Source organism: Erpetoichthys calabaricus, chromosome 2 (genome assembly GCF_900747795.2).
Source record: "Erpetoichthys calabaricus chromosome 2, fErpCal1.3, whole genome shotgun sequence".
Lineage (NCBI taxonomy): Eukaryota > Metazoa > Chordata > Cladistia > Polypteriformes > Polypteridae > Erpetoichthys > Erpetoichthys calabaricus.
This window is the reverse complement of record NC_041395.2, coordinates 217,821,037-217,845,603: the sequence shown is the minus strand read 5'-3', so window position 1 is coordinate 217,845,603 and position 24,567 is coordinate 217,821,037. Positions and strand designations below refer to the sequence as shown.

Below are 24,567 nucleotides of genomic sequence, written 5' to 3'. Positions count from 1 at the left end.
GTTTTAATAGCAAAACAGAAACATACATAAGCATCAGAAACATCGTGGACCCCCATGGTCCTGGGGCAACTGGCCAGTGTCCATTGTACCCATATGTTAAGCTGGCCCTGCTTTCCAGCACGGTTTCACATTTCCAAAATATCTCAAGCTTGCCCTGCTTTTCTGACAGCCAATAATTGTATGAATGCTTTCCAGATATGGGAAGTTCAGCCGCAAATTCTAGCTTTTTTTTCTGTTTTTCATTCTGTTGTGGTATGTAAAATGCAAGACGTTCGACAGATAAGCCTCTGTTGTGTTTCTTATATCCATGCAGCTGGATTATATGCGTTCATTGGTGGTCGGCCCTCACACACGCAGAGCCTGCCCCCACAGCTTTAGACCAAACAGGGCTGGTTGCAGACAAGGCTGTCTTAACGCATGGGTACGCTGGGCAGTTGCCCGGGGACCCCGCGAGCATAGGGACCCCATGCTAATCTATGTATGTTGTGACTTGCTGAGTGGTTGTGTAGGTAAGGGCCCTAGTGTACTGCTGTGCCCGGGGGTCTATAATGCTGTTAAGATGGCCCTGGTTGCAGACTGGTCAGACTGAGTCAGTGGGAATGTCAGGCTATATGACATATTCATGGAAGTATGCTGTGACTGCCTCCAGTGTGCTAAAGGTTAAGACATCTGTGATTGAAAGTCGCTAGAAAAATTGTGTAATGTGACTTTAACTGGGCCTTAACTTAATCTGTCAGACTGAAAAAAAGGTATAAACAGCAATATTTTGATTTGTGTAAATGCATTTATGATGAAATATTTATTAATGATTTATTGTTTGCTGTGTGGACATAAACAAAATAACATTTTTGGTTTTAGTGTTCAAGTCCTATACTGTTTTTATGGCTGCTGATTTGAACAGGAATGGGCTGATTATGTTCATTACAGAAGGAGCTGCCTAGTTCCAGCACATCTTCAGAAATTACATCTCAGACTATTAATAACATGTATTATATAAACATCACTGATTTTATTTTGGATGTATAAAAGTGATATTAATTAGTGACCAAAACTATTTTTATAACACATGTAACCAGTAGATGGTGCCACCAAGCTTTAAACCCCAGCCTCAATAATGTTCAACACAGCCATGGATTCAGATAAAGGATTATTAATCCAATAAACATCAAATTCCATACAATACAGCCAATAATTATACAAACAATGAACCTCTATCCTCTCCTTCCACCTCCATTTGAGTGTTGCCCACTGCCTCCAGACTCTGACTCCCAGAGTTAAGGCAGTGGGCTCCTTTTATACTAAACCAAGATCAGCTTCTGTTGACCCAGCATGACTTGTGGGGACTACTTCTGAGTTGTTGGGAACCTGGGTAGTCCGCCTCTGACAGAGTCCCCTTGCAGCACCCTGGGACCCTGACAGGACAGCACTCCTGGACTGCAGTTCCCATGAGCCTCTGTGGGTGTCCCTAGCTGGGATGCCTCAAGCAGACCACTGCTGCCTAACATATGGGAGATGGAGCTGTTCCTGGCCTCCTGCTTATGCTTGTCTAACTCCTGGCACCTTTCATTTTATCTTGAGGTCATGCCATCATCCAAATGTGATACCTGTCTGTCCTCAATGGCACTCACACACACTATAACATTTTATCAAAATGAAACTTTACCAGCTAGAAATCCAGTTGAGGACACAGCTCAACTGCTATGCAGAATGCTTGAGTTTGAAAGAGAATAAAGCTGTATTTATGACTAGGTCTTATATGACATTTTAATATTTATAGGTTCCTAGGGTGTGGTGGTCTGGGTCAGCTCCCCGCTCCACGGCTGCTTCAAGGGAGCCATTTGAACCTAGAACTGTTGATAACGTACCTGAGGATGAGTCAGGCAAATGAGGACACACACTGTCAGCAAGGAGTTGGTGCTTAGTGTCCAAAAGTGCAGTGCTCCAACAATAAATAATCCATTATAAAACCAGGAGCTAAAAAAGTGTCAGTTAAAATGTCCCAAACAGAATCTGTCCCTTAAACACAATCCCGAGCCACAATGCCTCCTTTCTAAAAACTGATGTCTCCTCTGCTTACTCCAGATGACATCTCTGCATCAAGAGGAGATGTCCACCAACAGACACAGTCAACCAAAACATGGATTGGGTTCTCATTGCCATTCCCTCTGCATTCAGTGGGGTACCATGCTGAGCCTTACTCCACCTCTTACCCACCGCCACTGCAAAGCTTTAAGGTGGGAGCCCACATGGAGCGTTGGGACGCCCCTACTCTCAGATCACTCAGCAGGAGTGACCCCTGACCCCCAAGCACAGAAAATGCTCTGCTATTGGGTTCATCTTCCCATCCATCTGCTTCCATTCCACTCACACAGGCTCCTCCTCAGTCATGTCACTTTCTTTCTTTAACCTCCTTTTACTTCTTGTCCCTTTTATAGTCTCCCTTTATATCCCCGTTTGGGTGCAGGTACTGCCCTCCACTTGCTCTGAGGTGTGAATGATGCACTTGACATGTGAATGTGTGATCAGCCAAGCAACCTAATCAACCTCAGAGAAGCACATGAATGCTCACAATTGCACCTACACCAGCTTGGGAGCCTGCATGCTCAGACACTCCCGATTATTTAGAAATCACTCTTTGCCACAGACCTCTTTTCACATAGTCACTGTTGTCACATGTACAGAGGATTGTGCAATTCTTTCTGGCTTGTGCTAATCAACATGCAACAAGTCATCACTCTCCGGCACCATGATCTATCTTAACTTGAAACTTCTGTCTTTCTTACCAGAAGAATCTCTGAACAGACATTAGAGTTATTTGCATATCTGTGTGTTTTGCACAGTTTTCCCCCAAAACTGAATGTTTAGGTGTAATATGCCATTTTTATTTTAACATTTATGTATATATAAAATGTGTATGTTTTTAATAGATATAGAAAATACATGTTATGATCGAATTACTTGACAGTTTTCTGTGGAATTTGAGGTGTATCAGATCAATTTCTGCTCTCTGTGCAGAAGAGTTGCTCTATTATTGCCTCTATTGATAAAAGGGAACATATTAGATACTTATGATTTAGTTATTGTGACTGGTATCATCACTTCTTCCAACAGTTCTTAATAATGAACTTTAATGACCTAAAAGCAAATCGTGCTTGTGAAAGTCTCTCAAGAATAAAGATGTTAATGAAATGATGACGAGGGAGAGAAGAACATCACACATTACAGTAAGAAAGGAGATTATTTTAATAAGTAGTGACTTGTGAGAGGACTCAATATTAGAATAGTCACATGATTAATATGGGATATTATTTTAGTCACTTACAACAGCATGAATACTTACAATATAAAGGTTAACAGAACATATTGGATAAGAAGGGAAATGCAGGGCACATGTAAGTCAGTATGTGTGAAGTATGGCCGTCAGGTAATGTAGTATACCAACATCTATAATAATTGTCAGAAAACGCAATTTGTTGATTAATTGTTATTGTCAGCAAAAATATTCCCCTGTGGGTAACCTGTAAGTACCTGTACGTTTAACCCGGGTTTTGATGTAACTCTGGAAAATGTAGTGTACAACTAGCCATGGGTAAAAACAGGGCCTGACAAATAAACTTCGATGTTATTAAACGTTTGTCATTGTGACTTGGTGATAGTCATACAATATGCTCAACGAACGGGGAACTGCCTACGCCATAATATAAAGGGAATATGTTTTTTTGAGTTGTCACTGCTATGGAATCCCTGCAGTTTTTCCATCGTAATGTTTCTTGCTGTCTGGCAGTTTGCTGCTGCTCTTCGGAAAGGTTGTGTGTGTAATTAGTTTTTCGTTCACTGTCTAGGTGAAAGACTTGCTGCCACTGATCTTCGGATAATGTCGCTCTATGGTTTGTCATATGTTGTCTTTGTTATTCTAAGGCATCTTGCCTGTGCTGGTTGGTCTGACGTGATGTAGATGTTTCTGCTTCTGTCCGTTGATGCAAGTATATAGGCTGGCGAGACAGTTTCTGTTGATCGCAGCTAGGCTGTATGTGCCTTTTCATTTTGTCGGGAGGCTTACGTTGAAGTGAAGGAAAAAGAAGGTATACAATGGTAGTGTCATATTGCAGTTTCGGTCAGTAACAAAGTATGCACCAAATAAACAGTCAAATACTACAGTCGATAAACGGTCACATTGAAGAATTGAAGACTTGAACATAAGTGCAAGACCAAAACTCTGCCAGGAACACGGATTCCTCGCTGTTGTTGTGGAGGGATATAGTAGTTGTGGCAACTAATGTTTGTATCGAGCACGGACGGACACAAGTGAAATAATATAAGGATCTGAGTAATGGATTCAACATTTCGACCAGGCTGGCAGTTGGTGGGCCTTTAAAGGTTTAGTATTCCACAAGCAAAACTAATATCTCCTTCCTCAGTTATTCTCAAACAGTGCTGCTGTCTTCCATGGCTTCTTCCATATGGCTCCATGCTCTCTCATCTGCCTCAATAAATGCCTGCACATTCACACCATTGGCTCCACCTTGAACCATTCACTTTCTTCATGTCCTTTAGCCAATCCTAGCCAGGATTCTTCTTTAAACCTGCAGGGGTCTACACCCCCAAGCCAATGGATTTTAACAATAAGGAAGTGTCTCCAAAGTATCTGCTGGTAAGTGCTATCTAGGTGGGTAGAAATTAAAACATATTAATTAAAGAAAGAAACTTATCATCTACTAGGAGAAGTCTGGTAAACCCTTTTGAGTCAATAATCAAGTAGGATAAAGTTTGTCAATCTGTGTCATTTATTTACCCTTGTGGCACCATGATGAAGAGGGAGCATCCTGTACAGTAGTCTGTTATAGAATGGTCAGAAGGGTCAAAAGTTTACAGCTGTAGGTATGTTTTATAAGCAACTGAATTGGCATAACAGTGTCAATCAATGCATACATTTACTGGTTCATTGGTTTACATCCAAATGATCTGTATAAAATAAAAGTCTACTTTATTATATATTTATTATCCTTATATTCTTTGGGTTGCCCCACCACCCTTGAAATTTCTGTGAATATAACAACAGTCCGATCTTGTTGAATACAGGACATCTGATCTCTTGGTCATCCTTCAATACATTTTGTGTATTACGTTTTTGTCTCTGTTGTTCACTTGACCTTTTTCTGGTTTCCTGATATGCCTGAACAGGTTTCTGACATTTATTAACCCTTTATGCTATTTCTTTAATGTGACTGCTATAGTATGTTACCTTAAAGTTATTCTCTCACACTATCCACATATCTCCACACGCTGCATGTATCCTCCTGTGGCCGGCTTCTCCAGGTAGCTCTATCATCTTCTAATAGTCCAAAGACTCTTCAGCAAATTGTGTCTCCTGCAGGTCCACTCGGTTGACATTGCAAAATATTTTACAAGTAATGCACCACCTAAGTTGGAAAACTGGTGTTCAACATGCAGACCTGTCAATCAAATGTAACAGTATATACTTTGTGAAGATCTGTTGATAAATAAGAAAGTTACAACTGGTTTTAGCATGAGAACTCACTATGTCTCACTACACTATTATATGTTTACAAGCAAATCCTGACCTTTCCAATATGTTGGATGAAATAGGACTAGGAAAAGTAGCCATTCTGGAATCTATCTGTGTACATCTATAGTCTGATACCCTGTGTAAAGAGTGCAACATTTAGATTTCCCAGCATCCATTCTGTGATTACTTGGGAGCAGTATAGCTGCTGTCCACTAGTTGTTTGGGGGGACTAACTTACTGAATCTTAAGGTCGCCAGTCTTTTTTCCATTATGTCGACAAAGTCCCCCTGGGCATCTTGTCTAAGATGATCCACCCACTGCAGTTCCCCTTAAAGAACTGCTGACCATTACAGTGGACAACCGATGTGCATTCCTAGTAAGATTCAGGAAACAGAGCTTGGACATTTGATCAGATCGTAATGATTTTAGATGGTGCAAATCTAAGGAAGTTAGTAAGGTTTAAAAGAATAACATGAGCACTGCAATCTGTCCCTTCAGAGTACCCAACTGCAATGCTGTAGTACAACCAGAGCATCCATGGGAAAAGAGGAAGAGTGAAAAAAATGAAACACTGTGACGAGAGGAGAAGGAGTTAGAAAATAATACAGAAAGGCAGCACAGTGGATTTAAATTTGCCAGGATTAATCTATAAAGTATTCAAATCAGCATATCAGATTTACAATTCTGAGATTTTCGTAAATGTTACTCCATTAGAAAAACTGAATTTACATTACAGTCTGCTCCATAGTTGCCCTGTGCATTGTATGCAGACTTAAATACAGTACAAGGTAGAACTGAACTGCGGACATTTTTAGCAGTCAGTTGTCAATGTGTTGCTAGGGCATTTGGGGGAAATTGGTAGGGAACAGAAGCACCTGAAGAAAAACAAAAAGTGGGCAGATCTCCCAGAGTCCTGTGCTGCCCCCCTCAAGGCCATCATTTATTGCCATCACAGTAACCCTTACCTGTGGAAAATAATTTTCCCCATTTGTCTTTATTGTAATTATACCATCATTCTGAGTTGCACATCAACTTTGCAAGGCTGGCCTGGTATTCTTGCTTGTATTCTTTCTTAGGAATTAAAGGACTTTAATAAAGACAGGCAGACTATTTAGGCAGCCACTCACAAATCACAATAGAAATTAATAGAATAGTTTTGTTTTTATCGCATATCAATGCTTTGGAGACAGACAATGTACATGACTGCTGCCTTACATCTCTGAATCACAAGTTACTCATTATTTAGGTGGAGTCTGCACACTCCTGGCACTTGCAGGTACTTTCTGGTTTCATTTCTCGCCCCAAAGATGTGTAGATTTGGCTTGAAGAAAGATTCTAGTGATTCCAGTCCACCATCACAAAAGGCTTGATTTAAAAAAAAAAACAGTTATTGCTGTTTATATTCACTTTGGGCCAAGGACAATGACTGGTCCTACTCAAAAGGCTATGCCTTGTTGTTACTTATTCATTCTGTATACATCAAAAACAGTATAACATAACCTAACACTACCAAACCTGTGTAATCCAATTCAAGCTGGAGGCTGGAGTCTATATCATCTTTTACCAGTTAGGTGTGCCTCAAAAAATGTTTTCTACCCGTTATTCTATTTGAAATGCTTTATATTTTAATTACTAGAATATTTCCATTTCTTCATTTGTGTGTTTAACTCTCTTAATATAATAAATCTTCCCAGGTTGCTATATACAACATCAGACACAAGGCCGGGAGCAGCCATGTACGGGACAGCAGTCCACTGCTGGGCACTTTCATTTGGAGTCACCAGTCAATCTCAGCTCTAAATCTTTGGAATTTGAAGGGGAGGGAGGGGAAAACCAAGACCCAACCTAAATATACAGGGAGGCAGCAAATGAATTCCACTGGGCTGCAATTTGAAACAATCCTGGAGAGCAGTCCATCACAAGTCATATTCAAACACACCATCCAGTGGAATATCATCAGTCAACTTGGAACAAAACTCACAAAATGCCTTGCACAGACCGTAGTGATGCGCATTTCGATTTATTTTACTGAATCTATTCTTTGAAACTACCCAATTAAATGAATCAATTAATTTGATTTGTTTAATTCATTTCTAGGATTGGACACTGATGCATACATAAAGTACGGAGCAGGGTTCCCCCCGATTGCATCGCAAATATAAAATTTAATAATTCATACATTAGGGTTATGATTACCTAGATATATATTGTGAACTACTAGGGGGCATTGTGGCACCCCAAACCCCAGACACAAAAGCACAGACGTGGTTCCAGATGCCAATGAATAGATTTATTGCCACAGATACCTTATGCACACTCTACAACTCCAACAATATGACTCTTCCCTTCTCCACTAATCCTGAGTGAGCTTCATTCAACTACTATCCCGACCCTGACTCCCTTGGGGAAGCGATTAGCTTACTTTATACCAGACCTGGGAGTCCTTCTGGTGCTATCAGGTGGAAGAACCCTGTGACAAGAGAACCGTCTTCCAGCAGCTCCCCTTAGTGTTACCCGAGGACCCCAACAGGGCTGCCTATCAAAACTATAACTTCCATGGAGCCCTGTAGGTGTCCAAATGGGATGCACTCCAGTGGGATGTCATCACCCAGTGTACTGGGGAAGCACATGGCCGTAAGAAGCAGTCTCCACATGTCCATCCATTGCAATGGCCTCCCGACTGGGAAAGGACAAGGAACTAACCAACCTGGTTGATATATCCGTCCAGCCACATCCTTACATTAAAAAGAACTTCCAGCCAGGTAAGGAACCACGCATCCTAGTCGAGACGCCAACTGACCTATATTGTTTAATACAATATATTTACAAATATATGATATACAGTACCTGTCAAATAATACAAAGAGTACACAACATGAGCTCATCGGGTATATGCATCTTTGCTTCCCCTTGCTTCAAACCTCGGACCACAGTGGCTGGTTTGCTTACTTGACAGGGTGCAGATCAGAGTGTTACGTCAATAGTTCTGATCGCACTCTAATTATGTGGGTGGTCACCTATCAGGTAACACTTGTGGTTGGTCGGCCAGCTGACAAACATCTGCCACTCCCTCTCAGTCACAAGAAGCAGATCACAGGCATGTTATAGAGTACCTGGCAAATAATACAAAGAGCACACGGCACGTGTTTTGCCCTAATTGGGGCTCATCAAGTGTACTCACCTTTGCTTCCTTTTAAAGTGATCAAACATCAGACATCAGTGCCTGAGGCAAAACCTCTGACATTGAGCCACAGTGGCTGGTTCACTTACTTGACAGGATGTAGATCAGATTATTACTTCCATAAGTCTGATCTCCATCTGATTATTTTGGTGGTCACCTATCAGGTACTGCGGTGGGTTGGCGCCCTGCCTGGGATTGGTTCCTGCCTTGCACCCTGTGTTGGCTGGGATTGGCTCCAGCGGACCACCGTGACCCTGTGTTCGGATTCAGCGGGTTGGGAAATGGATGGTAACACTTTGTGTCATGTACTCTTTGTATTATGTGGGTCTCGGTTTTAGCAATGAGGGATAGCCAGAGGTATCAGAAGTACTATGGAAGCAAATATGTACCTTTCTGCATACATGTAAAGTATAATTATATATATATATAATATAAACCCCCTCTTAAATGGTGATACAATGGGTAACAAATACAGTTTTTTTTTACTTCCTCTTTGCTCAATCAGCTGCTGGCTTGCTGCTGCTGCTGTGCTGCATAATCTACATCTTGTGCGGTACTACAAACATTTAAAAGCCTGTACAGCAGCTGTCCTACTCTTTGTCTTTTATTTCCGGCCCGAGCATAGTTAAATCTCTCGGCACAAACTCTCATCTCGCGGGACATGAGTTCTTGATATTTTTTAGTTTATAATTTAAAAACAGAATAAGAATCTGAAAATCTAACAACATCACATTAAAGTTAGAATAATGCTGAAAAGAATGATACCAAACATATATATGTAGGTTTTAAATTAAGCCCAATTTAAAGTGTGAATTTAAAGCGTGAATTTAAAGCGTGAATTTAAAGCGTGACAAAAAAGGTGACATTTTATATATTTCCCCCAGGGGAGCTAATATTATAAGCTCACTGTACTATCCTTATCATTGATCATGCTGTATACAATTAAAACGTTTAGAGGGTTTGGATCAAAAACAATATACACTGAATTGGGGTTTCCATTAAGTTATTACATACAACTTTGACGTTTATAGGCTTCAAATTTACGTGGCCCATGCAATAAACTGAATGTTTTAATTACTTCACAGAAAACAACGGACAAAAAGAAATAATATGGAGAAATACATACGGTGTCCACCTCCACTGTGTTTCTTCTCCTTTACCGAGCTGTGCAAGTGTCTTATCAAGGTACGCTGTCGCCTCTGGCTTGTGTTGCATCCTGGGATTGAAGTGGGCTGATGTGTTGTACCAGCAGTTCCTTGTTTTTGCTTTGCGAATGGAGCATAGCAGCCTATTGCAGACTGACCTCTAGGAGGACACTCTTGTTCTCCTAAATATTGCATGCATGTTAGCACCAAGCCCCACTACCCCTTATTCTTTGAAGTTTATGTATACTAAGAGTGCTCAACAGTCCAATCTGGTGTGAATTTGTATGTACAAGGGTGAGTCAAAATTTATTCACACTGCGACCATAGAATTAATTTTAATCAACTTTCAGAAAGACAAATACATCATTTTTCAATATAATCTCCCTGCTTTTCAGTATACTTTGTCCATCTTTCAACATGCTTTCATATTCCTTCATTAAAAAATATTTTAGGCTGAGCTGTGAGCCACGAATGCACTGCTGTCTTCACCTCTTCATCAGACGTCAATCTTCGTCCTCGTACGGCTTCTTTCGAAACCCAAGTCTGTCATGGATTATTGCATAGGCAGAGCCATGGCCGATTTGCAAATGACTTGCCACATGTGCGACACTTGTGCAATCTTCCTTGAACTTCTCTATCCATTCATACACACTTCTTTACGACAAAACTCTTTCTTCATACTGTGCACAAATTCTTCGATAAATATTGGCACCAGGCACACTCTCAGACCACAAAAAAATGAATCACTGCACATTGGGGCAATGGGGCAGCCTGTGTTTCTTGCACAGCAGTTACAAATGATCTAATGTAACACGTTCACAACTGCATAGCAGTGACTGGGGAGACAGGGATCTCGTATGGAAAGCATTGATAAAGCAGTGCTGCCAAGAGAAGTTTTAATATAGCCGGAGTGCAGATAATTTTTGACTCACCCATGTATGTATTGTAAGGGACGATACCCTGGGACCAGCGTCCCAGCCAGAACTGGTTAAGAATCCTTACCTGGCTGGGATGCCAATAACATGGAAGGACAAGGACGAACATTATATTCTGCATATTGTCCCCCCTCCCTCATATGCTAGATGGCAGCATCCATTCAGACAATGGCAGGGAATTGTAGTTCCGTAGTGCAACCCTACTGGGGTCCATAGGTTATGCCGGGGGATCTGCAGGTACTTACACTTCCTATTCTTTGGGAGTTCTGTGTGACCTGGAAGTGCTTCCAACAGGTGAAGCCTTAGCACTGGAAGTACTCCCAGGTCCTCAATAAAAGAGACCGCACTGTCTTCTCCAGGTGAGTCAGAGATGTGAGGAGGAGCAATGTGGAGGAGAGCCAAAGAAGAAGAGACAAACGTTAATTATTTTTACAAAAGGTATTTTGTATTAAGCCCCCCTTTGTTTAAACCTGGGACTGTTTTGTGTGGGTTTGGGGTTCAGTATTGCCTCCTATATACAGGTGCTGGTCATAAAATTAGAATATCATGACAAAGTTGATTTATTTCAGTAATTCCATTCAAAAAGTGAAACTTGTATATTAGATTCATTCATTACACACAGACTGATGTATTTCAAATGTTTATTTCTTTTAATGTTGATGATTATAACTGAGAACTAATGAAAGTCCCAAATTCAATATCTCGGAAAATTAGAATATCAATTAAGACCAATGCAAAAAAAGGATTTTTAGAAATGTTGGCCAATTGAAAGGTATGAACATGAAAAGTATGAGCATGTTCAGCACTCAATATTTAGTTGGAGCTCCTTTGGCCTGGATTACTGCAGCAATGCGGCGTGGCATGGAGTTGATCAGTCTGTGGCACTGCTCAGGTGTTATGAGAGCCCATGTTGCTCTGATAGTGGCCTTCAGCTCTTCTGAATTGTTGGGTCTGACGTATTGCATCTTCCTCTTCACAATACCCCATAGATTTTCTATGGGGCTAAGGTCAGGCGAGTTTGCTGGCCAATCAAGAACAGGGATACCATGGTCCTTAAACCAGGTACTGGTAGCTTTGGCACTGTGTGCAGGTGCCAGGTCCTGTTGGAAAATGAAATCTGCATTTCCATAAAGTTCACCAGCAGCAGGAAGCATGAAGTGCTCTAAAACTTCCTGGTAGACGGCTGCGTTGACCTTGGACCTCAGAAAACACAATGAACCAACACCAGCAGATGACATGGCACCCCAAACCATCACTGACTGTGGAAACTTTACACTGGACCTCACGCAACATGGATTCTGTGCCTCTCCTCTCTTCCTCCAGACTCTGGGACCTTGATATCCAAAGAAAATGCAAAATTTACTTTCATCAGAGAACATAACTTTGGACCTTTTTGTCTTTAGCCCAAGCGAGATGCTTCTGGCGCTGTCTCTTGTTCAAGAGTGGCTTGACACAAGGAATGCGACAGCTGAAACCCATGTCTTGCATACGTCTGTGTGTGGTGGTTCTTGAAGCACTGACTCCAGCTGCAGTCCACTCTTTGTGAATCTCCCCCACATTTTTGAATGGGTTTTGTTTCACAATCCTCTCCAGGGTGCGGTAATCCCTATTGCTTGTACACTTTTTTCTACCACATCTTGTCCTTCCCTTCGCCTGTCTATTAATGTGCTTGGACACAGAGCTCTGTGAACAGCCAGCCTCTTTAGCAATGACCTTTTGTGTCTTGCCCTCCTTGTGCAAGGTGTCAATGGTCGTCTTTTGGACAACTGTCAAGTCAGCAGTCTTCCCCATGATTGTGTAGCCTACAGAACTAGACTGAGAGACCATTTAAAGGCTTTTGCAGGTGTTTTGAGTTAATTAGCTGATTAGAGTGTGGCACCAGGTGTCTTCAATATTGAACCTTTTCACAATATTCTAATTTTCCGAGATACTGAATTTGGGACTTTCATTAGTTGTCAGTTATAATCATCAAAATTAAAAGAAATAAACATTTGAAATACATCAGTCTGTGTGTAATGAATGAATCTAATATACAAGTTTCACTTTTTGAATGGAATTACTGAAATAAATCAACTTTGTCATGATATTCAAATTTTATGACCAGCGCCTGTATATATTTTTTATTTTATTTTATTTATTTATTGTTTAGTGATTTAACTTGAAAACTCTTGAAATATATTAAAAAGACTTTTTAGTAAAATGTTTTCCCAATGGCAGTTTATTACCTGAGATCAGCTCAGTTTGAAATACTTTGTCTCAAATGACAATTTGTTCATAATATTCCTCACATTGAGAAACCATCAATAAATCCAATAATATCTTAAAGAGTAAGTGAGAATCTAGAATGTTGTCAGGCACAAACTTCTCAAGGGTTATGCCAATTAGGCGGAGTAGTGGCTCTGAGGCTAGGGATCTGCACTGGTAATCAGAAGGTTGCCGGTTCAAATCCCCTAAATGCCAACAGGGACTTTGCTCTGTTGGGCCCTTGAGCAAGGCCCTTAACCTGCCATTGCTGAGTGCTTTGAGTAGTGAAAAAAGTGATATATAAATGCAAAGATTTATTATATATGCTAGGCCTCAGTTTGATTGGACTTGTGTAGTATAATAATTTGCCATTGGTGGGCTTGACACGCCTCTGCTTTGCCCCGGGAACTTTGTTTGCTTATTTTGTTCACATTATTCTTGCATGAATTATTTAATTTTGTATTCATTCATTGTCTGCACTGATGTAAAGCATTTTACAGTTGCCAGATGCTCTCTGGAACTGCAATGGGAGCGAGGTAGGATTTTGCCCTGGAAGGGTTCCAAGTCCATCTCAGGACAAATTCACCGCCTGAGGATTATCGATCCCTTAAATGGTGGATGCAGCCAAGACAATGGAAGGGCAGAAATCTTATATGATTGCACAAGTGTGTGGCATGGGCATCAACTGGCGATGTGCCATTATATTTATTGTGATCTCCACATTGGGCCTGTACCCATGTGAGTGCATGAGTGCGATTACCTGACAGCCCCGAAATGCATCACTGAGCCAGAGCCTCCTGGCCTAGAAGTGAATTAGGATGCTTTGGTAAATGGATAAAATAAGTCACTCAAAACCAATTTGATTATTTACTATTTTCAGTATTTACTAAGTTAGAACCTAGCTAGGAAAAAAATAATCTGTATAGCAAAATTGACATTTATTCATAGCACTGGCAAATTCTCCATGAATGGTACAACACTGAAAGTGTTACATTTAAAGCTGCAGTTCAATAAAAGTACTTAAGAACATGCAGTTTATTTTTTAAAATGAACAACTTGTTTCACATCTCCTGCCCCACTGATTCTGTGTATCATTTCATTCTGCTGTCCATCATCTAAGTTAACTAATAAGAGTCCTAAAAAGAATTAAGAAGAATCAGAATGAGATATTGGGACAGCTTAGCTATTAGCTAAACAAATGGACTTGATAGACTGAATGGTCTCCTGTCATTTGTCACATTTGTTATGTTCTTATGTTCTAATAAGTGTTCGTCAGGAGCTCTGGTGTGTCTGCCTGGGTGTGATTTAGCAGGGCACTTAGGCAGTCAATCATGTATTGCTAAACTCACTTCATCCAGTTTAAGGTCGCAAGGGCCAAAGCGTATCTGAACAACACTCGCATACACAGCCACATTCGCTCACATCTGGACAGTTTAGGGTCGACTGTTAACCTAACATGCATGTCTTTGGAATCTTAGAGGACAACAGGAGATCGGGGGGCTGATTCAAACCCAGTAAATCGTGAAGATTCAGAACTAACAACTGTGCCACCATGCTGCCAACTATTAATTAACCTTTATTTTATAGGGTGTCCTTCACAGAACAATAATCATAAGGTTTACAATTGGGGAAGATTGACAATACAATGAAATCAGGATCGGCATATTTGATATAGATGTAGCTGATTAAAAGGCAAAAGAGAAAAAGTTTTACATGTGATTAGAGTGTTATCATTGATGGAGTTTCAAAAACAGATCATGCAAGAAAAGTTCTAAACAATAGGAGTCCCAAAGCTAAAGCAGTTCTGGGTGGGCTTTGGAAGCCAGAGAAGACTGGATTCAGCAGATCTCATATGTGAGATGGATTGATGTAAGGCAATCAGTGATGACAGGCAGTCTGGGGTGTTGGACTGAGTAGATCTGCAGCTCAAGGGTTCACAATGCATTTCAAACATTTTCAATATCATTTGATTTGGAGCAAACATTCTAGTGGAGATACACTTCATAACGGTACGAGTCTGGTCACCAACAATAGATAGGGTTTCCAATAATTTGATGGTGACTTTCATCAAAATGTTTTAATTAAGTTATGTCTATTTATTACTATAATATACTAGGAGCACATTATGAATGACCCCATTATAGTATTGCTAAAGTGTCCTCAAGTAGAGTTGTGGAAGGATCGTATGCCGGACGGTGAAGGAGATGGGGGACGCCACTTAGCCAGATCAATCCTAGGCTCCGGCCTATGTGATCATGAATTAGACAAATGAGGTTCAGAAAATGAATAGATTCATGAATAGATATGAACCCTAGCCATAACCTAACCCTAATAAGGCAGTGAGATAGATAGATAGATAGATAGATAGATAGATAGATAGATAGATAGATAGATAGATAGATAGATAGATAGATAGATAGATAGATAGATAGATAGATAGATAGATAGATAATGAAAGAATAACATTAATAGAAGGGGGATGTAAATAAAAAGAAAACACTATTTACCTGTATTTATATAAAACTAGTCATTTAGCCCGTTACAATAACGGGCGCTAGAACAGTAGTGCATAAACATTAGTAGGAACAGTCTATATTAAATGGCAAGGGACTTTGACCTCATTCTTTTTGTTGGTCGTATTTTTCTTTCTTTCAGCCTTTCTTTTGTTGATGTTTACTTGCTGAGCTGACCGTTCTTCGTGGGCTGCCGCCGTGTATTTTTTGTCTTTAATTTCTGTGACAGTAATACTGTCTTGTACGGCTCTATTCAATAAGGGCGCGCACAAAAAGGCGAGCTTCAAAAGGGCGACCTCAATTGAACGTGGCGAATAAAGGCGTTCGTAGATAATTTAGTTCAAATGGCTCTGGAATATGTGAAGAGCAACAAAGGTGCAGATCTTTATTTATGCGCGCCTTTATTCGCTGCGCCCAATTGAGGTCGCGCTTTTGAGGCTCGCCTTTTTGTGTGCACCCTTATTGAAGGATGCCGGGGCGCGCCTTTATTGAAGGATACCGTCTTGTACGTCCGCTGGCTTGTACGTCCGTAATATACCTTTGATTTTCTCTGGCGGTAATACAGGCGTGCGCGTCGGTAATATGCCTTTAATCTCCTCTGACAGTAATACTGGCTTGTATGTGGCTGTAATATGCGTCACTGTATTGTGTACCTTTAATTTCCTCTCGCAGTAATACTGGTTTGTATTTCCGTAAAATGCCTCTAACTTTCTCAGACAGTAATATCGCGCATCGCACCGTGCCCCGCGCATGCGCACTTCATCAGAAGACACCCACACACGGACACCTGGATGCACATAGGGATTTTATATATATAGATACTAAAGGTCGTCACTCTCAAACCAACGGGGTCTTGATCCTTGATCTTGGTTTCGTTCAAGAGCTTATGCTGTGATTGGTGTTAGTTGAAGTGTCTCCCACCCCCTGTTGCATTCTGAGTGTCTTAAAAAGCTCTATATAAATTTAATGACTTCTTAAGCATTCCATGAATTGGACGTGAGTGCTAACTTTGCCACAAAATTGTTTTTCCAGTGTTTCTCATGACAAACGGGGATGCGGCATTGCTGACAGAAAAAGAACTGTGGAGAACCCTGCTAACAGTAAGGGTCATTGCATGGACCGACTGACTGTTTTCATTGCAACCACCAGTCATCCAGCGCAACAGAAAGTCTCTCACAACTAAAGATTTGGAGGTGTAGGTTTCCTCCGCCACATTACTGGGCTTCGGTCCTACGCATGCAGAGTGTTGGCACAGCCGAGTAACCTGGCTGACAAGAAAACAACAGTCACGTGAGCATGTTGTCAGTAAAAGAACCACAGAACATTGGATGGTAGTGAAGGACATTGCAGCAATCTTGGTGGAATAACCAGGGGTACTGTTTTTCATGAGAAGCTCATGCACCACCTTTTTTCAAGGACTAAAAGTCCAAGTGTTACTAGTGTATCAAATGAAATATAGAAAAAATCTATTCTCCTTCTTGAACTTCCTAAACTGACTATTGCCCTATCTGCCTATTGGTGTGGTTTCTCCATTTTTGCACTTCCAGATACCACAAGGAATTGTCTCTCTCTGTTTCTCTCATTCTCTCTTCCTTATTCTGATCTTTCTTTCAGTTATCCTTTGCTCCAACTCACCTTATGTGTCTAGACTTATTAGAACATCAGTGGAGATGGCCTTTAAATCATATCCCGGGCTTACTTCCAGGCTCAGTAACATCAATTTTCAAGTCTGCAAAACCTTTAAACCAAATTTTCGGACCAAATGGTCTTGGGGACAGAGAATGGTAGTGGCCATTTCCCTAACACTCTCTAATATTCAACAGTTCTTCACCAAAGACTTGTTCAGTTATGAGGGGCACCCTTTGCGCCTATTAGGCCTATATGGCACTTCTGATGGGTCCCTACCATTTAGAGACATTCTTTACTAAAAATACAGTCTGACTGCAATCAATTCTAAAGCTGTAGGTGGCTAAATCTGTTATGTTAAACATGATAGTTTCCAGCATACACCCAATCAGGTAGAACAAAGTAAGAGACATGTTAATATTCCAAGCGGTTCAGGTCTGTGTCTTTGAATCCAGTTGGACTACCTTTTTCTGATACATTCAAACATCAGTTCTGTCACAATATATATATACAATAAATCCACTGATTCTAAAATGCTCACCACAAGTATTATTTGTTCTCGGTAATTCAGAACATCTCATCTTATTTATGCATATTGAAGATTCATTGCTCCTAATCAAGTAATGCAAATAACATGAACAATCTTTTCTGTATTTAGATGCCGCAAAGAAGCCTTGTGTAGATGCTGGACTTATTTCTGCCCTGATTCCTCTCCTTGAGAGCTCAGACCAAGAATTACTTCTGCACGCAGGCCGGGCCATCGGCAGAATCTGCTTTGATAACAGTAAGTAAGAGTGAGACATAATTAGGTTGAATGTTACTCTAGAAGCAGACAAACTGGTGTTTAGAGCTGGACACCTTCATAGTGTGGAAGAAAAACATTGGAAATATATTAATAAAAGAAACTTTATCCTCAACAAGGACATCTTTGAGTCAGGAATCAGGCAGGAGGAAACTTGTTCAATGTTTCTTTTAATTTATCTTCATGAAATGGGAAATACCTCATTAACATTGTATACTAAGGGATGGTTCCCAAGCAGAGATGTCACAGAATGCTTACAGAATAAAGGCAGAGACACAAATTATAGACAACTAAATGTGTATAATAATGCTGAATTAATCCTGACATTTACTCTGATTGGTTAAATGACTTGATATGTTTTTCAGCAGAGATCATAGTCAGCTTACATTCCAAAAATAAAAATCTTATTCTACTACATACTTGTCTTACCCATATCTCTTAAGTTAAGCTCTTATTCTTTTATGAAAAACTGTGTACCGGACAACTGGCAAGTCTTACTGAGTACATGAAAGAACACCTTGAGCATCTGATCTTCTTTTTGCTTGTACACCCTTAATCTGGTTTCTTAATTAGTTTGCTTAACCCTTTATACAACTTTAAAGTTGAATGCTAGATTTAATATGGACCCTAAACAACTATGTGACCGCTTAGATAACTATATTGTCCTGTCACAATAGACCAAGTGATTAAGATGGGCTGCAGCTCCAGTACAAAGCGTAGACCTAGAAGAACCAGGGCAGAAAACACCTCTATATGGGTGTATTAGTGAAGAAGGTAGAAACCACCTCAAAGACTGATTTCGGAAACATTGGTGATTGAAGAACAATGCACATAATAATCGATAAACTATACCAGACATATTGTGTGGTATACAGAGGATTTTTGTGGTTGACAAAATGTTGAGAAGTAAAACACACTTCAAGCACTCAATGTATGGAGGAGATCAAGTGACATGTATAAATTATCAAGCTGTCTCCACCATAGTGCTCTAGAATGACAACTCTTCTTATGCATTACTGTATATAATCTTGTTTTTGCTGTTTTGTATAGTCTGTTTCTACAGTTAAGAGGCCATTTCATTTCAAACATTGGAGTATTCACAATTTGATTTTTAGTCTTTTAAATATAGACCAACCATCATCAGTTACCTACATTCAACACAACCAGCATGAGTCATATGTGAAGACACAACAAAAAAATCTGAGAAATGAGCACAAAGAAGAGGAGCCTAGCTGAGAAGGTAAAACTGTGTCGGTCACCATCCTCTGTCCAGAATTCTTTAGATGACACCACAGGAAGATTGTCTTCAAAGATAGGAAGCTGCTGCATTTTCCATTTTTTGAAGCTTACCTGAGACAAAGAATGGTGGGATACAGCTAGGAGATATATTATTGGTCCATAGTTTTATCTCTTATACTTTCTGGCACATGTGGATAATAAAGTGCTGTTTAAAAATTCCATCTCAGCACTGTCATCTCATGAAGGATAATCACCAAGCTGGATTTTGGATTTCCTGACAGGTTCAGACTGCCAGCAGAGCTTCCTCCATACTGAAACTTAATACAGACCACTGAGCTATGTGATGAGCCTCCTTTTGTACACCCTGTTTATCTCGGATTGTGTGGTCAGACACAGTTCCTTCTCTATCATTATGTTTTCAGATGACACCAACATTGTAGGCCTGATCATAACAGTGATGAGATGGTTTAAACAGAAGAGAGTTATCTTCTGACTCAGTGGTGCCAGTTCTATAATAAGCATTTCTCCCTTAATGGCAGCAAAATCCAATAGCTGGTCACGGTCTTCAGGAAGCGGCAACAGACCACACTGTCATATACATTTCAGGGAATGCTGTTGAGGGGGGGGTGTGGCTCTAAACATCTTGCACTGACCATCACTGATAAACTGAAGGGCACATGACAAGCCTTTACTTCCTCAGACTCTGAAGAAATGGCAAATTTCTCCATCTGCTCTCACAAACTTCAATGTGGAAGTCCATCCTTATTGGCTGCAACACATCATGGTATGGCACCTACTCAACTCAACAGCGTTAAACCCTATAGAAGGTGGTGAAAGCACTATAGAATATCACAAGTACATCACTCCCTTCTGTTCTGGAAGTTCATAACTCCTTAAAAAAGGAAAGTTGGTTTATTAAAGACTTCAGTCACCCTACATAGGCACACTTCTACCACTTCAAATCAGGACTGTCAGCCCTGGCACCACTAGATTCACAGTTATGATCCTCAGGTCATAACTCTACTCAGCAGCTCATATTTACTGTACAGCTTCATGAGTGTTTCTACTATATCACCTGATGTTGTCTTCATTGTCTGTTGTTTTTATTGTAATAATCGTTATAATAGTAGGATTGTCATGTGTACAGAGTATAGGGGTCCAACCAACATTCATCATGTAGCCACTCTCTAATTCAAGTCAAAAAATCAGTGTAGCACATTTAATTTGGAAATGGGCTAAGGGAAGACAACTTTGAAAAATGTAGAAATGGACACTTTATTATTAATACATTAAATTACTGTAAGGGCAGCATGTTGGTGCACTGGGTAGCATTGCCGCTTCATGGATCTCCCCATTTCTGAGTGGGTTTCCCTTACACATCCCCAAAGATGTGCTCATTAGGTTGGCCATTCCAAATCAGATCCTGTGATGAATTGGTACTTTGTCCTTGATTATTTCTTAGGTTTCTTATGGCCAGTATTGTCAGGTATACAGAGTATGGTGAAATTCTTACTTGTATGTGCGAATCAACGTGCAAAATTGTCTTTTTTAATGTCAAAACTACTTTACCTCAAAATGTCTATCTTCCTTACTTAGAAACATCTGTCTTGGTTAGCTTCAAAACTTGTCTTCTCTACCACAAAACATCCCTACTTCAAAACTTTATTCTTTTTACTTCAATATGTCTATCCTATTTGCCGTCAAAACTTGTCTTCTTCACCTCGAAACGTCTGTCTTTTTTTACGTCAAAACTTCGATATCTTCAAAACTTGTCTTCCTTACCTTGAAACCTCCTCAATTATAAAACTTCTGGCTTTCTTACCTCAAAACCTCTGTCTTCCTGACCTCGAAACTTCCTTACTTTCAAAACTCGTCTTCACTACTGTCAAACCTCTTTTTTCCTATGTCTCAAAACTTCCTTTTTTTCAAAGCTTACATTCAAAACTTCTGCCTTCCTTATCTGAAATAAACTACCTTATGGTGAAGTTATAATAATAGCTACGTTTCTCGCCTATGTAACATTATTACACCTGCCTAGATAGACTCTCTGCCCTGTAAACAGGGATTGAATTAAGAAGGTTTAAGAATTTTATGCTCTGTTATTACTTTGAGATGGATTTGGAGGTTGGGCTTACACTCCTTTCACTCTTTCTGTTCCAGATGTTCAGCAGGAGGCACTAGTTAGCAGAGGTGTCATCTCCAGGCTAATGGGTATCTTGCAACAGTACCCTGAAAATGACCCACTGGTGAACGTGTGTCTCCTCGCCCTTTGTAACTTAGCAGATCTGGGTGAGTTCCTCCATACAGATTTTGGAAATGTGGCACTTTATCCTTTTCTTTTTTACTTGTTTGCCAAATTAGATGATTCAATGTCAGACTAGACTTGATTTAGTACATACATGCACAACAAATCAAAATAAATGTTGACTTACATACAATGAATATACTATGGAAGCTCTGAACCACACAATGAAAAAAATTATGGTATAGCCCTTATCTAGTATGTATGTGAAAATATCTCGCATATATGGGATACTTTCACGTATGTATGAGTGCGCTTTAAATATCCTGTACATATGTGAAAACATCTCGTACATTTACATTGTAAACAAGAAAACAATTATAAAGGTTTGGGGAATCCACCCCATATATTGTCGCTACCAACACAATGGTCACAAGTAATCATGAAACTGATCTAATGAATGGTGGGTTCATTCTTATACTTTCTTGGCAGGAAGAGGCGGGATAGGAAGAGAAGTGAGGTCAGTAGAGGGGTGTGGTCTGGAGCCAGAAGTGGGTGGAGCTTTTTAAGTGGTCTTCCCTTCTTAAGCTCTGTGGAAAAGGGAGAAAAGGTATTAGTGCTGTTCATCAGCACCAGTGTCTGTTGCTTACCCTCAGCTGAGCCCTTAGACAGTCTCTCATGCACATGTGTGTGACAGTATGTAAATTATCCCCTACGTACGTGAAATTACCCTGTATGTATGAGATATTTTCAGGCACATACAAGATATTTTCATGTACATACAGGATAGGGGTTCTCCCATAATTTTTTTCATTGTGCAGTTCAGAGCTTACATCGTATACTATACAGTGTGCTCTACACATTTACAAACACAGTGATGTGAAAAAGTAAGTGCACCCCTTTTTTTTTTGTTCTTTCTCAGTTGAGAAGGTAATTAGAGCCAGAGTTTGCTAATCAAGTGTACTTGATTAGTTGGTGATCAGAAAGTCCGACTGCCTCAGTATAAAACCAGACCTTTAAAAGTTCAGCCTGGAGCACCAAACCAAGGAGATCTCATATAGGCAATTGGAAAGAGCTATAAATCCATTTCCAAATGATTTGAAGTCAATCATTCAACAGTCAGAAGGTGTATTTATAAATGGTGAACATTTCATGAGTGTGTGCCCCAGTGAATTCACCCAAAATTCAACAAGTCAGAGTATATAATCTGAGAATTTCCACTTAACTCACAAACAACAACCAGAGATCCAAGGCCTCCATGTTAAGTGTTACTACTCATGAGTGTACTGTCAGATGAAGACTGAAAGCTAGTGGCTTTATTGAAAGGTTATTGAGGAGAAATCCCCGTTTTCTCCAAAAAACTACTTGTTAACATGGCTCTACCTGAAAGCACTAAAAGACTTTTACAAAAATGTCATCTAAGCAGACAAGACCAAACTGGATTTGTGCTTTTGTCACGCACAATTCTATATTTGCTGAAAACCCAATCACACTTTGAATTTTGTACCCAGCATCAATGATGGAGGGGTGAATACTTGGGACTGGTAGTGCAGTCACTGGATCTGAATGTCTCAGAATCATTGAGTCCACTATGAACACCTCTTTTTATACCTGACTCTTCCAAAGGAAGCCTAAGGTGATCTGTTCAACAGCTAGAGTGTAGCTAAAAATAGGATCTTGCACCAGGACAATCTATAATGGAATGGCTGAAAAAGACAAGACTTTGAAGGGGTTTCTAATAGCAAGGTCACTGTCCAGACCTCAACCCCACTCTCTTCTTTAAGAGAACTGGCCTTACACAAATGCCCAATAAACTGAAGCAGTTGGTGTAAGGTCATTTATGTTAGGTAGAATGCCTAGAGGTGGCTGGGCGGTCTCGTGGCCTAGGAACCCCTGCAGATTTTATTTTTTTCTCCAGCCGTCCAGATTTTTTGTTTTTTCTGTCCTCCCTTAGTGTTCCCTAATTCTATTTTCTTATTTATTTTGTCATGTTTCTCTTTCTTCATCATGCAAAGCACTTTGAGCTACATCATTTGTATGAAAATGTGCTATATAAATAAATGTTGTTGTTGTTGTAGTAAGGAGGAATAATCCAAAATCCTGCAGTGTAATTTAAGAGAATGAAAAAGTCATAGGAAGGTAATAGTTCAGTGCAACGAATCATGGGATGTACTTACTTCTTCACAAATGGCTTCTGGTGTTTTATTTTTGTTAAATAAATTATAACAGTGTAAAATCTGTATTGTGCTTTGTGTCACCTTAGGTGAGATTTGTCTAACATGAAGATCTTGTGAGATGAGGACAATATGGTTAACAATTCTGTCCTTATAACTGTATAGTGGATGCAAAAGTCAAGTAGTAATCCAGAGTGTGTGGCTTTATTATTTATTAGTCCACAGATGCATAGCTTATAGCAATCTTAAAAGACCCAGTTTGCCACATGTATTTTAGAAGGGTCAAGACTTGCATATTGTCTGTAGAATTCTCGCTCCTTCACTTTCAGATTGTGCGCAGGAAGCCCTAGAAGATGTGGTGGTGGGCCAGGCCCTCATTAGGCAGTTACATCGGGCCAACGATGCTGAACGAAGGCATATCATCCTGGAGATTCTGGAAGCCCTATCTGAGAATGGTGAGCTGTGCGGATTTCGGGACTTGTAAATCTACAGACACATATTGTACAGTCAACTTCTTCATCTTTTTCAGCTTCTATGTGGAGTTGATGTGCTTGGTCAATCTTCTCCATACTGCTGCACCTCCTCGCCAGTCAAGCTCTTTTCCTTCAAATCTTCTTTTACTTTATCCATCCACCTCTGCTTTGGCCTGTCTCACTTTCTTCCCCTGTACTTCCACTCCTAGCACTCTTTTTTCACATATTCCTTCTCTCTCCTCACCACATATCCATACCACTTCAACCTACTTTCTTGTACTTTCTTAGATACTAGGGGGCTCTGCCCCCTGCTCGCCAACCCCTGGCGTTGGGACATGAGAAAGAGTCAGATGTATGAATTAGATATAGAATAGTGTGCAGCTTTGGATGATGCCCATAGAAATAACAAATAGAGTGTTTGTCATATATTAATGTTTTATTGGAATATTTCTTTGTATACAACATT

General features: G+C 40.2%; 1 protein-coding gene across 1 annotated transcript in view; it reads left to right on the top strand.

The window, feature by feature from the left end:
* si:dkey-191g9.5 (rap1 GTPase-GDP dissociation stimulator 1) overlaps positions 1–24,567 on the top strand; it is a 52,012-nt gene that overhangs the window by 10,043 nt on the left and 17,402 nt on the right. The window contains exons 4-6 of the mRNA XM_028795153.2: positions 17,830–17,955; positions 21,373–21,501; positions 23,958–24,083. Of these exons, the coding sequence (XP_028650986.2) occupies positions 17,830–17,955; positions 21,373–21,501; positions 23,958–24,083 (381 nt within the window). The remainder of the gene's footprint in view (positions 1–17,829; positions 17,956–21,372; positions 21,502–23,957; positions 24,084–24,567) is intronic.